The following is a 14,039-nucleotide window of genomic DNA, read 5'->3' as shown; positions in this document are numbered from 1 at the left end:
TTGAAAAAGTCCTCTACTTTTCTCTACTGTATTTACTTCAGTCTCTTTATATATATACTCTCTAAACTTCTTTACGTTCACAGTTTGGCATTATATACTTTCCCCCTTTTCCCCCCTTTATTTAATTTTTTTTTCATTTGTTTGTTTTGATTTTCTCTTTCGGGACTCTTCTTCTTTTCGAATCATTATGGTTTTGCATGCCGAGTATTGCATGCGCTGCACAATAGAGGACTGTCTATAAGCCAGACAACAATCTTAGCACTTTCTTTTTAGATATTCTTTTCTGCCAAGTACACGATAACGCTCTTTCAGCCCGGCAGGAGAAAGACTCTAATTTGACTCTTCTCTTTCTGTTTGTTTCTTTTCCACATTTTTTATTTTTATTTTTTTTCCCCCTTTGGTTTGTTGGTTATAATCATCTCCAGAAGCTTCCCTCGACGTCTCCTCATGTGAGAGCTATTAAAGGAGCTGCGGCGCAGGACGAATGCGCAGATGGGAAACCGCAGATTTCGGAGATCGCAGGGAGACGTGGTGGTCGGACGAGGGTTCGAGAGAGGACGGAGCACTCGCCGGCGCACAGCAGCGACTCACAGCATGAGACGCACGCTAAAAACAAGAGTCAGAAGAAGTAAGAACATTTACGGCATACACTGGGGTTTTAATGATCTAAGCACAATGTCTAAAGCAGATGGCGCAAAACACTAAGAGCGTGTAAAAAAGCTCATGCCAGGCTCATTGCGGATACGTACCCAGGTCTACATTTCTGGGGACAGCGAAATACATAACCAGAGGTACGTCTGTGTAGTGGTCCTTTCTCTGCGTTGAGAGTGTATAACAGAAGCCAGCTAGTGAAGTGCTGTGCAGGTAAACCCAACCCAGGCTCATTCTGAAAACGTACCTCTATAAACATTTCTGGAGACTGCGAAATACATCCCAGGGGCACGTTTTTTAGCAGGTTTTGTTTTCGTGAATCCATAAGAGGTCGCTGTGTACACTTTTTGAGATCTCAAATTTCTCTCGCAAGTGCCATTCGCATCTGCTGTTCTCGCGTAAATCCACCAGAGGCCGCTGTTGACTGACTGTTTGACTGACTGAATGACTGACCGATCGACTGACCCACCCTCCTCCTTCCCTAAACCAATTTTATTGATTGACCCGCCCACCCACTTTCCTAAACCCAACCAACAAATTTCAAAAGCAATCCAGAAAAAGAAAAGCCCTCGTCTGATTTTTACCACGTTTTACCACATTCTCACCCTGTTATTCACTTGTTTATTTTATTTTTTGGATTCCGTTTTTGTCTTACCGGCTTTCTGGAACCGTTCTTCACCGGACTTGAACCCCATTGTCATGGTCAACTCCTCTCTGCGTCTCATGTCCGCTGACATACATGGCAAGCTAAGGGGACAAACTGGGATACAAAGCTGTCCATACGGAGGTAAGCGGTCAGCTGGTAAGCGTGAAAAGAAATGGCGTCACACCACCCCGTAGCGTTTGTTTAAAAAATGAAATGCAGCCATACGTACCTCTGGCTACAGAATTCAAGATCTCCAGAAACGTATACGTATACGGCTACGTTTTCAGAATGAACCTATGTTGGGGAAACCTCACTCCTCTGTCCTCTAAAAGGTGCTTTCGCGACCTAGGTCTTTAACCTCCTTGTTAGAGCAACCGACTCCCATGCGGAGACCTGCCGGTTCGATCCCAGCTCGGAGTGGGTTGGGTGGTGTAGGACCGGCGGGGGTTGCATTGGTGTCGTGACCCAGATGGGAGTAAGGTTTAGGGGGGTGAGTGTAACAGAGGTCAGCTAGTGAAGTGCTGTGCAGGTAAAGGCTGGTTTATACTTCTGCGTTGAGTGTTCGGCGTGACGCACAGTGCAAGCCTTGCACGTAGCCTTGCATGTATACTTCTATGTGCTGTTTGTGTTGCTCTGCAATAACAGTTCTGAAACGCTAGCTGGCAGTAAGTTATGTTATGTTCCTCTGGGTCGAGTTTCTTCAAGGGTGTTTTGTTTTTTCTGAGTGCTACATTAATGTACAATTCAAGAGTTCACACTTAGCCGATGAATTATCAAAAACTTGTTTGGCATGCTGTCCCGGGAGAGAGCCCCGAGCTCAAGGGATCCTCGAGCCCGGGGCTTCCTCCCGTTTGCAGAGCGAGAGGGGAGCCTGAGCTCGGTGGATCTCAGAACTCCCCATCTGCAGTAGCTAAGGGAACATGTGAGGAAAAAAGGGGGCTAGACAAATGCTTGATTGTTATGCATGATGTATATATTTGGATGGTGGGAGGAAACCGGAGAACCCGGGGAAAACCCACGCGGACACGGGGAGAATATACAAACTCCTCACAAAAACACCTACCGACCTGGCAGGACCAGGGCTGGCAGTGTTCTTGCTGTGGGGCTAACAGTGCTAACCACTGGGCCTCCGTGCCGCACGATCTATAATGAAGGAGGAGAACGGGGAGGAAGGGGGGTTTCTTCCAAACGAAGATAAAGTGGACTGAAAACTGTGGTTATTTATAGTAGCTTATGGCTCATATGATTGGATGATACTGATTAGCTTAATACGAGACCGGCTGTGATAAATCATAAGCACGTGATCCTCTCGAAATTAGTTTATGAATAAACCTCACGTAGCTAAAACTCGCTCATTCAGAGGCAGGAACTGGCGGACGTGCAGCAGCTTTAATCATAAGGTAAACACAAAACTAAAGTTTACAACTGGAGCTCCTTCACGGGACTTAACACTAGCTCTATCAGGCTCACAGCTCTCAGAACCACCCACACTTGTCACAGCTAGCAAGCCGACCAATCACAGAGCTTGCACTATGCGTTGTTGTGACGTGTAGTTTCATTTTTTCAGAGGTGTTTGTCAGCGATGGCGTCAGCTATGGCGAGGGCTATGCGATTGTGCGAAGGCTGCACCGGAGCACAATCACAAGCTTGACGCAGAAGTATAAATCAGCCTTAAACCTCACTCCTCTGACCTCTAAAAGGTGCTCTAGCGACACACATTAGAGGCTATGGTCTTTAGCCTCCTTGTTAGAGCAACCAACTCTCATACGAAGAACTGCCGTTTCGATTCCAGCTCAGAGCAGGTTGTGTAGTGTAGGACCGGCAGGGTTACATCTGCTCGTAGTTTTTGTTTTTGCAAATGCACCAGAGGCCGCTGTGTACGCTTTTTGATGATCTCAAATTCCTCCCGCGTAAATCCAGCAGAGGGCGCAATATACACTTTAGCTGACCAGGCCAGCTTGCTGTAGACTGACTGATTGACCCACCTACCCCCGTCCCTAAACCCAACCAATAGTGTTTTCAAAAGCAATCTAGAAAAAGAAAAGCTGTCATGGCCGTGTGATTTCACCACGTTTTACCTGGTTTCTTGAATTGTGTAAACTCGCGGTCAACTCCGCTCCAGGTCTCAAGTCCATCGGCGTAAGCAGTGAGCTACTGTGCAACCTGGTAACACCGGAGAAGCCGTCCACATGGAGGTAAGCAGTCGGCGGTAGCGTGAAAAATTAACAGAAGCCATCAGCGGCGTCATACGTCCCTGTACAGTGCATTTTAAAGACAAAATGCAGCCAGACGTAGCTCTGGGTACATATTTCGTGCTCTGCAGAAACTAAGACAGGGGTTTGTATCCACAATGAGCCTGTGTTGAAAAAACTACTACTGTTCATGAAAAGCAAAGCTATCGAGTAGCATTTCTCCAGTCTGCTCTTTGTTCACTCACAGGACAAAAGATGCTCACTCCTCTAAGCGGCACCATCGTGGGCGTGGCCAGAACCGGCACCGGAGCTCATCGGTGTCTCCCGGGCGGCACAAACACACATCCAAAAAGAAGAAGAGCAAGAGTCACGGGACGACGCGGCAGCGCAGCAGCTCCTGGAGCTCCGGCAGGTCGACATCACGAGAACGCGGATCCAGCAAGAACAAATCACCTCACACCCGCCAGAACAACTCCAGGTGCATGCATATTCATAAGAGCACTCATTAATATTCTGCAGAAATTCAAATTGCTTTACAAACATTTCCCAAAGTGAGTGACACGGTGGCTCAGTGGTTAGCACTGTGGCCTCACAGCAAGAAGGTCGCTGGTTTGAGTCCTGGATGGGTCAGTTGGTGTTTCTGTGTGGAGCTTGCTCTCCGTTTAGGGGTGTTTCCCAGTAATGCTGAAAGGCATCCGCTGTGTAAAACATATGCCGGAATAGTTGGCGGTTCATTCCGCTGTGGTTACCCCTGATAAAGGGATTAAGCCGAAGCAAAATGATTGAATGAATAACTGATCTGTCCATTGTGTGTGTGTGTGTTTGCAGAGAGAGAGACAGTCCTCATCATTCAGACGCAGAGAGAGGTCGCCGCCGCTCGCGCAGTTATTCCCCAATCCGCAAGAGACGGAGAGACTCGCCCAGCTTTATGGAGGCTCGCAGAATCACCAGGTAAAGCTTCTCTCATCCGCTTATACATTACACCTAAAGGAACTGTGATGGTTGATTAAAATAGGAATGCAGAGTCATTTGTTCATTTACAGGCTTTAGTTTTTCAGGTCTGGCTTCAGGTCGCCTCTGCTGGTCAGTGTTGTAACTACACCATCCAGGAGCATTCAGTAGTATATGAGTGTTTAGATGGAATACATTAGCAAGATACATTTCAATTTATTACACTTCTTTCTGTTTTCTTTCTTTCTTTCTTTCTTTCTTTCTTTCTTTCTTTCTTTCTTTCTTTCTTTCTTTCTTTCTTTCTTTCTTTCTTTCTTTCTTCTTCTTTCTTTCTTTCTTTCTTTCTTTCTTCTTTCTTTCTTTCTTTCTTTCTTTCTTTCTTTCTTTCTTTCTTTCTTTCTTTCTTTCTTTCTTTCTTTCTTTCTTTCTTTCTTTCTTTCTTTCTTTCTTTCTTTTCTTTCTTTCTTTCTTTCTTTCTTTCTTTCTTTCTTTCTTTCTTTCTTTCTTTCTTTCTTTCTTTCTTCTTTCTTTCTTCTTTCTTTCTTTCTTTCTTTCTTTCTTTCTTTCTTTCTTTCTTTCTTTCTGTCTTTCTTTCTGTTTAATTTCTTTCTTTCTTTCTTTCTTTCTTTCTTTCTTTCTTTCTTTCTTTCTTTCTTTCTTTCTTTCTTTCTTTTCTTTTCTTTTCGTTCTTTCTTTCTTTTTTTCTTTATTTCTTTCTTTCTGTTTTTCTTCTTTCTTTCTTTCTTTCTTTCTTTCTTTCTTTCTTTCTTTCTTTCTTTCTTTCTTTCTTTTCTTTTCTTTTCTTTCTTTCTTTCTTTCTTTCTTTTCTTTTCTTTTCTTTTCTTTCTTTCTTTCTTTTCTTTCTTTCTTTCTTTTCTTTCTTTTCTTTCTTTTCTTTCTTTCTTTCTTTCTTTCTTTCTTTCTTTCTTTTCTTTTCTTTTCTTTCTTTCTTTCTTTCTTTCTTTCTTTTCTTTTCTTTCTTTCTTTCTTTCTTTTCTTTTCTTTCTTTCTTTTCTTTCTTTCTTTCTTTCTTTCTTTCTTTCTTTCTTTCTTTCTTTCTGTTTCTTTCTTTCTTTTCTTTTCTTTTCTTTCTTTCTATCTTTCTTTCTTTCTTTCTTTCTTTCTTTCTTTCTTTCTTTCTTTCTTTCTTTCTTTCTTTCTTTCTTTCTTTTCTTTCTCTCTCTCTCTCTTTCTTTCTTTCTTTTCCTTCTTTCTTTCTTTCTCTTTCTTTCTTTCTTTCTTTCTTTCTTTCTGTTTTTCTTTCTTTGTTTTTTTTTCTTTTCTTTCTTTTTGTTTTTGTTTTTTCTGCATACTGCAGGATTTCACATTATTTTTTATGTAATGAAAATATAATAAATGAAAGTATTTTTCACCTAATTAAAACACACCAGCTTTTTTATTTGTATTTTTTACCACTACTGCAAATAATAAATGGATCCATTAATGAATTGAAATGTATAAACAAATACAGCTGACTGACGTACAAGTATTTTTCACTACAGATTTGTTTGGGTGTTATATTTGTTATGTATTTTGTATTTTGGCTTGTCCTTGTTTCAGGTTCCAGATTCCACCCATTGAACTTTTACACCCACTGATTATGAATACTGTCTTATGAATATTCATGTGCATTATGAATATTCACGATGCGCATTCTGAAAGCAGCAGGTTGTTTGTGCTCACTCTCTCCTGTATGAAGGTTGACTTGATGACATCACACCACCACGATGCTGATCTGCAGCCGTGACAACCGTTACCAGGACAACCGTTGTCTTGCATCAGGACCGCCGGTTTCATCAGTCCACGAGTACAAGCTCTCGATCTCCGTCTCTCTCTCTTAACTCTCTGCTTTTATCATTCTTTCAGGCTGGTTTTACAGATTAACACTAACACTAATAATAATAATAATGTTGATTCCTGATCCAGTCTGAATGTCTCCGGATGCTCACTAACGCACTGTAGTTAACTCATGTTTCTCTTTGCATACTTATGGTCATGTTTTTCAGTATGATGACACTGCAGAATGAATAAATGAATGTGTGTGTGTGTGTGTTTGTGTGTGTTTGTGTTTGTGTTTTTGTTTGTGTTTGTGTGTGTGTGTACGTGCGTGCGTTTGTGTGTGTGTGTGTGTGTGTGTGTGGTTAACACTCAATACTAACCAAAGCTGAACGTCTTTTCCAGGCAGAAACTAATCATGACTGCAGCTCACTGACCACAACACAATGACAGATTTAATTGCCTTTAATCTGAAATAAATGAGAAAGCTAAAACTTGCTACCTAGCAATGGTAACTGGATTTACTTGTTGAAAACTTGTTTTGAAATTAAAACTTTATTATTAGCTACATATTTTTCGCATAAATAATAAGAAAATAAATAAGTAAATATCAACTCAGAAACAACGAAGAGAAATCAATGTGAAAATATGTCATTAAAAAATCTGATAAAGTTAAATAATTGCATTATAAATTAATTTAATTTATTTAAATTAAATTAGTAAATCATTTTACTCAGAAAAAAAATTAACAATATAAAAATCAAGTTAGAATTATAAAAATATTTTAGTTGAATGAATGAATAAATAAATAAATTATTTAATTAATTTTAAAAAACTGCTTAAAAGTTAAATAATAATAACAAGATTAATTTTTTGTAAAAAATAAGAATTTGTGTTTTATAATTTCACTTGAAACTGTAAAAATAAAAATAAGATTTCAAAGAAATCAATTAAAATAAAGAACATTTTATTATCATTCATTCATTCATTTTCTTTTCGGCTTAGTCCTTTTATTAATCAGGGGTCACCACAGCAGAATGAACCGCCAACTTATCTAGCACATATTTTATGCAGCGGATGCCCTTCCAGCTGCAACCCATCTCTGGGAAACATCCATACATACTCACTCACACTCATACACTACGGCCAATTTAGCTTACCCAATTCACCTGTACCGCATGTCTTTGGACTGTGGGGGAAACCGGAGCATTTCCCACGCGAACGCAGGGAGAACATGCAAACTCCACACCGAAACGCCAACTGACCCAGCCGAGGCTCGAATCAGCGACCTTCTTGCTGTGAGGTGACAGCACTATCTACTGCGCCACTGCGTCGCCCATTTTATTATCAATCAATAAATATTATATTTAATAATATTGACCTTAAAATGGCTTTATAAAAAATGAAAAACTGCTTTTATTCTAGCCAAAATAAAACAAATAAGGAGGAAAAAAAATATAGGAAATACTGTGACAATGAAGAGAAATCAATGGGAAGACAGTGAAAACAAACAAAACATGTTTTCACATTGTCCAAAGCGCAAGATTTTAGTTGCTAATATACCAACACAATCTCACGGCAATACGTAACTTTTTAATTAAGTGTCAAAAAGATGATTTCGTACAATCTCATTAGTACAATTTAGTACGATTTGTTTATCCCCCAATGACGAGATTTGGTGCCACGTCTCTTTTTTAAAATCGTATATTTTTGTATGACTAAACTCTTACAAATTCGTGCAAATTAGGCACTAAACTGACAACACGTAAAATAGTTACGTACCTCTTGAGATCAAGTTTGGTGCCACGCCTCTTTTTTAAATTCGTAGATTTTTGTATGACTAAACTCGTACAAATTCGTACAAATTAGCCACTAAACTGACAAAACGTAAAATAGTTAAGTAGCTTTTGAGATCAGGTTTGGTGCCACGCCTCCTTTTTAAATTCTTAGATTTTTGTATGATTAAACTCTTACAAATTCGTACAAATTAGCCACTAAACTGACAAAACGTGCAATTGTTATGTAGCTCTTCAGATCAGGTTTGGTGCCACGCCTCATTTTTAAAATTGTAGATTTTCATACGACTACGAATTCGTACGAATTAGCCACTAAACTGACAAAACGGAAAATAGTTACGTAGCTCTTGAGATCAGGTTTGGTGCCACGCCTCCTTTTTAAAATTGTAGATTTTCATACGACTACTAATTCGTACGAATTAGCCACTAAACTGACAAAACGGAAATTAGTTACTTAGCTCTTGAGATCAGATTTGGTGCCACGCCTCTTTTTTTAAATTGTAGATTTTCATACGACTACGAATTTGTACAATTAGGCACTAAATTGACAAAACGGAAAATAGTTACGTAACTCTTGATATCAGGTTTGGTGCCATGCCTCCTTTTTAAAATTTTAGATTTTCATACAACTACAAATTCGTATGAATTAGCCTCTAAACTGTCAGAACGGAAAATAGTTACTAAGCTCTTGAGATCAGGTTTGGTGCCACGTCTCTTTTTTTAAATTGTAGATTTTTGTATGATTAAACTCTTACAAATTCGTTTGAATTAGCCACTAAACTGACAAAACGGAAAATAGTTACGTAGCTCTTGAGATCAGGTTTGGTGCCATGCCTCCTTTTTAAATTTGTAGATTTTCATACAACTACAAATTCGTATGAATTAGCCACTAAACTGTCAGAACGGAAAATAGTTACTAAGCTCTTGAGATCAGGTTTGGTGCCACGTCTCTTTTTTTAAATTGTAGATTTTTGTATTATTAAACTCTTACAAATTTGTACGAATTAGCCACTAAACTATCAGAATGGAAAATAGTTACTTAGCTCTTGAGATCAGGTTTGGTGCCACACCTCTTTTTTAAAATTAATAGATTTAAAATAGATTTAAAATAGATTTTTGAATGAATAAACTCTTACAAATTCGTTTGAATTAGCCACTAAACTGACAAAACATAAAATAGTTACGTAGCTCTTGAGATCAGGTTTGGTGCCACGCCTCATTTTTAAAATTTTAGATTTTCATACGACTACGAATTGGTACGAATTAGGCACTAAATTGACAAAACGGAAAATAGTTACATAGCTCTTGAGATCAGATTTGGTGCCACGCCTCCTTTTTAAAATTGTAGATTTTCAAACGACTACAAGTTCGTACAATTAGGCACTAAATTGACAAAACGGAAAATAGTTACGTAACTCTTAAGATCAGATTTGGTGCCACGCCTCCTTTTTAAAATTGTAGATTTTCATACAACTACAAATTCATTTGAATTAGCCATCAAACTGTCAGAACGAAAATAGTTACTTAGCTCTTGAGATCAGGTTTGGTGCCACGTCTCTTTTTTTAAATTGTAGATTTTCATACGACTACGAATTGTAGGTTTTTTTTTGCAGTTTTTGTTTCCGTGAATCCACCAGAGGCCGCTGTGTACGTTTTTTTAGATCTCAAATTTCTCCCACGATTGCCATTCGTGCCTGCTGTTCTCACGTGAATCCACCAGAGGCCACTGTTGACGGACTGACTGACTGACTGATCGACTGACCCAGCCACTCTTTTTCCCTAAACCCAACCGATATTGTTTTTAAAAGCACGATTGACCAGCGCCTACCCTCTTCCCTAAACCCAACCGATATTGTTTTTAAAAGCATACAACTACGGCTTATGGATATTGTTTTCATACGACTACGAATTCGTACGAATTAGGCACTAAATTGACAAAACGGAAAATAGTTACATAGCTCTGGAGATCAGATTTGGTGCCACGCCTCCTTTTTAAATTTGTAGATTTTCATACAACTACAAATTCGTATGAATTAGCCACTAAACTATCAGAACGGAAAATAGTTACTTAGCTCTTGAGATCAGGTTTGGTGCCACGCCTTTTTTTTAAAATTAATAGATTTAAAATAGATTTTTGAATGATTAAACTCTTACAAATTCGTACGAATTAGCCACTAAACTGACAAAACATAAAATAGTTACGTAGCTCTTGAGATCAGTTTTGGTGCCACGCCTCCTTTTTAAAATTGTAGATTTTCATACGACTACGAATTGTAGTTTTTTTTTGCAGTTTTTGTTTCCGTGAATCCAGCAGAGGCCGCTGTGTACGTTTTTTTCAGATCTCAAATTTCTCCCACGAGTGCCATTCGTGCCTGCTGTTCTCGCGTGAATCCACCAGAGGTCGCTGTTGACGGACTGACTGACTGACTGATCGACTGACCCAGCCACTCTCTTCCCTAAACCCAACCGATATTGTTTTTAAAAGCATACGACTACGGCTTACGGATATTGTTTTCATACGACTACGAATTCGTACGAATTAGGCACTAAATTGACAAAACGGTAAATAGTTACATAGCTCTGGAGATCAGATTTGGTGCCACGCCTCCTTTTTAAATTTGTAGATTTTCATACAACTACAAATTCGTATGAATTAGCCACTAAACTATCAGAACGGAAAATAGTTACGTAGCTCTTGAGATCAGGTTTGGTGCCACGCCTCTTTTTTTAAATTAATAGATTTAAAATTGATTTAAAATAGATTTTTGAATGATTAAAATCTTACAAATTCGTGCGAATTAGCCACTAAACTGACAAAACATAAAATAGTTACGTAGCTCTTGAGTTCAGTTTTGGTGCCATGCCTCCTTTTTAAAATTATAGATTTTCATACGACTACGAATTGTAGTTTTTTTGCAGTTTTTGTTTTCGTGAATCCACCAGAGGCCGCTGTGTACGTTTTTTTCAGATCTCAAATTTCTCCCACGAGTGCCATTCGTGCCTGCTGTTCTCGCGTGAATCCACCAGAGGCCACTGTTGACGGACTGACTGACTGACTGATCGACTGACCCAGCCACTCTCTTCCCTAAACCCAACCGATATTGTTTTTAAAAGCACGATTGACCAACGCCCACCCTCCTCCCTAAACCCAACTGATATTGTTTTTAAAAGCATACGACTATGGCTTACGGATATTGTTTTCATACGACTACGAATTCGTACAAATTAGGCACTAAATTGACAAAACGGAAAATAGTTACATAGCTCTGGAGATCAGATTTGGTGCCACGCCTCCTTTTTAAATTTGTAGATTTTCATACAACTACAAATTCGTACGAATTAGCCACTAAACTGACAAAACATAAAATAGTTACGTAGCTCTTGAGATCAGGTTTGGTGCCACACCTCCTTTTTAAAATTATAGATTTTCATACGACTACGAATTGTAGGTTTTTTTTTTGCAGTTTTTGTTTCCGTGAATCCACCAGAGGCCGCTGTGTACGTTTTTTTTAGATCTCAAATTTCTCCCACGAGTGCCATTCGTGCCTGCTGTTCTCGCGTGAATCCACCAGAGGCCACTGTTGACGGACTGACTGACTGACTGATCGACTGACCCAGCCACTCTCTTCCCTAAACCCAACCGATATTGTTTTTAAAAACACGATTGACCAACGCCCACCCTCTTCCCTAAACCCAACCGATATTATTTTTAAAAGCATACAACTACGACTTATGGATATTGTTTTCATACGACTACGAATTTGTACGACTTAGGCACTAAATTGACAAAACGGAAAATAGTTACGTAGCTCTTGAGATCAGGTTTGGTGCCACGCCTATTTTTTAAAATTAATAGAATTAAAATAGATTTAAAATAGATTTTTGAATGATTAAACTCTTACAAATTCGTACGAATTAGCCACTAAACTGACAAAACGGAAATTAGTTACATAGCTCTGGAGATCAGATTTGGTGCCATGCCTCTTTTTTTAAATTAATAGATTTAAATGGAATTTAAATAGAATTTAAATAGATTTTTGTATGATTAAACTCTTACAAATTCGTACGAATTAGCCACTAAACTGTCAAAACAGAAAATAGTTACGTAGCTCTTGAGATCAGGTTTGCCATGCCTCATTTTAAAAATTGTAGATTTTTAAACGACTACAAATTAGTTAGAATTAGACACTAAATTGACAAACATAAAATTATTACGAAGCTCTTGAGATCAGGCTGAATATACTGACATCTTGGCAGAAAAACAATTATTAGAGATTAGTTATTAAAATTAATATGTTTAAAAAATATATTCTGTTGTTAAACAGCACTCTGGAAATATTTGAAAAAAAAGGTGGTTTGACAGGAGTTGTGGAGTGGTCAAAGTGGCATTAAAGTGCTTTTTTTTTAAGTGAATGTTTATTATGGTGCTGTTATTAATACGCTCTCTCTGCTGTGTGTGTGCAGTGCACGGAAGCGTCCGATTCCGTATTACCGTCCAAGCCCATCGTCGTCCTCCAGCTCCAGCAGTTACAGCAGCAGCTCCAGCCGAAGCCGGAGCCGGAGCCGCAGTTACAGCAGCACGTACAGCAGCTACAGCAGCCGCAGCGTCAGCCCAGCACACAGTTACTACAGCCAAAGCAGCTCACACAACTCCACAACTGCACACTTCTAGCACACAAACACTTCAGTTTAAAGGTGAACTGCACTGCAAACATCATTACTGTACTTAATTAATTTATCTCATGCATTTTTTTTTCCAGTACATTCTTAAAATGATTCCAGTGATATATAAAATGATCTGGGCATAAATAATTGCACGCTCTCTGAACAAACACATCTGATCTCAGCAGCTGATAACCATGAGCAAAACTGCCCTAAAGACTGGATTTGTGTACAGTGTGAATATAGCTAGTCAACTGGGAAATAACTGATAAACTAAAGTGGTAAAGTACAGTCAGTCTGTACAGAATAAAAGCAGACATTCAATTTTAGCAGTATGCAAACACGCACACACACACACACACACACACACACACACACACACACACACACACACACACACATGCAGAGATATTGATGTTCTCAGCATATTTATAGCTAACACATAGTTATAAATAAATCTAGTGTCTCTATTTAAAGACTAAAGGCCTGAAGAACAAACATAAGATGAGCACTTTTTTTTTTACCTGAAATTCTTCCACGCTGCAAATATTACCAAAAAAACTGGGTTAACAATGAGTCCAAAATAATCTGAAAATCCAGAGACTTTATTATTACAGTGGAGATTCAGAATAATGAGGAACGAAAGCAAGAACAAACTGATTTTATTATTATTATTATTATTATTTACAATAGTTTATAATTTGGGTGAATCTCATAAATAAATGTCCCAAATGTTTAGGAATATTTTTAAAAATGCTCTTTTTTATTTACAAGAAAAGCAGCTTATTGTACCAAGGCTAACAGAATTACAGTAGAAACACTACTGGTGTGATATAATTTAGTCTTTTATTTTGGCTACTAATAATAAAGTGGTTTAAATGTCTTGGAAATCACAGAAGAAACGAACGTTTCATTTCTATTTATTATGCAGCTTTTAAAAATATTTTGTTTACAAATCACTGACAGTTCTTGTGAGATTCAATCATTTAGTGTTATTTAGCTCGTGATTTAGGAGAATCTCATCAATAAACATTCAAATATTTGGAAATATTCTGATTTATTCATGTTTATTAAAGTCATTTCTGCTCACCAAGTCTACCAGAATTACAATAATAGTGTGCTATATTTTAATATTATTATTTTAATATTAATATTAAAACAAACAATTTACATTTTTATTTATTATGCAAATATTTTTGCACCACAAACACTGTTGTGATGCTTTTGATTTCTAGAAAATTGGGATTATTTAGTTTCTTATGTAAATATATCTTGATCAGATCAACTCCATGTTCATTCATTGTGATTTTTTTTTTGCCACATTTCTGATCTTTTATATATATTTTTTTTTTCTCCCAATTAATT

General features: G+C 38.1%; 1 protein-coding gene across 2 annotated transcripts in view; it reads left to right on the top strand.

Annotated features, from left to right (window-relative positions):
* Window positions 1-13,784, top strand: part of srrm3 (serine/arginine repetitive matrix 3) — a 167,922-nt gene extending 154,138 nt beyond the window's left edge. For both annotated transcript variants that reach the window (XM_056457237.1, XM_056457235.1), the window contains exons 12-15: window positions 426-628; window positions 3,737-3,967; window positions 4,318-4,440; window positions 12,477-13,784. In XM_056457237.1, coding sequence (XP_056313212.1) covers window positions 426-628; window positions 3,737-3,967; window positions 4,318-4,440; window positions 12,477-12,684 — 765 coding nt within the window. In that variant the 3' untranslated portion in view covers window positions 12,685-13,784. The remainder of the gene's footprint in view (window positions 1-425; window positions 629-3,736; window positions 3,968-4,317; window positions 4,441-12,476) is intronic.
* The last annotated feature ends 255 nt before the right edge of the window (window positions 13,785-14,039 follow it).

Source organism: Danio aesculapii, chromosome 5, assembly GCF_903798145.1.
Source record: "Danio aesculapii chromosome 5, fDanAes4.1, whole genome shotgun sequence".
Lineage (NCBI taxonomy): Eukaryota > Metazoa > Chordata > Actinopteri > Cypriniformes > Danionidae > Danio > Danio aesculapii.
The sequence above is the reverse complement of the archived record's forward strand: the minus strand, read 5'-3'. Positions and strand labels throughout refer to the sequence as shown.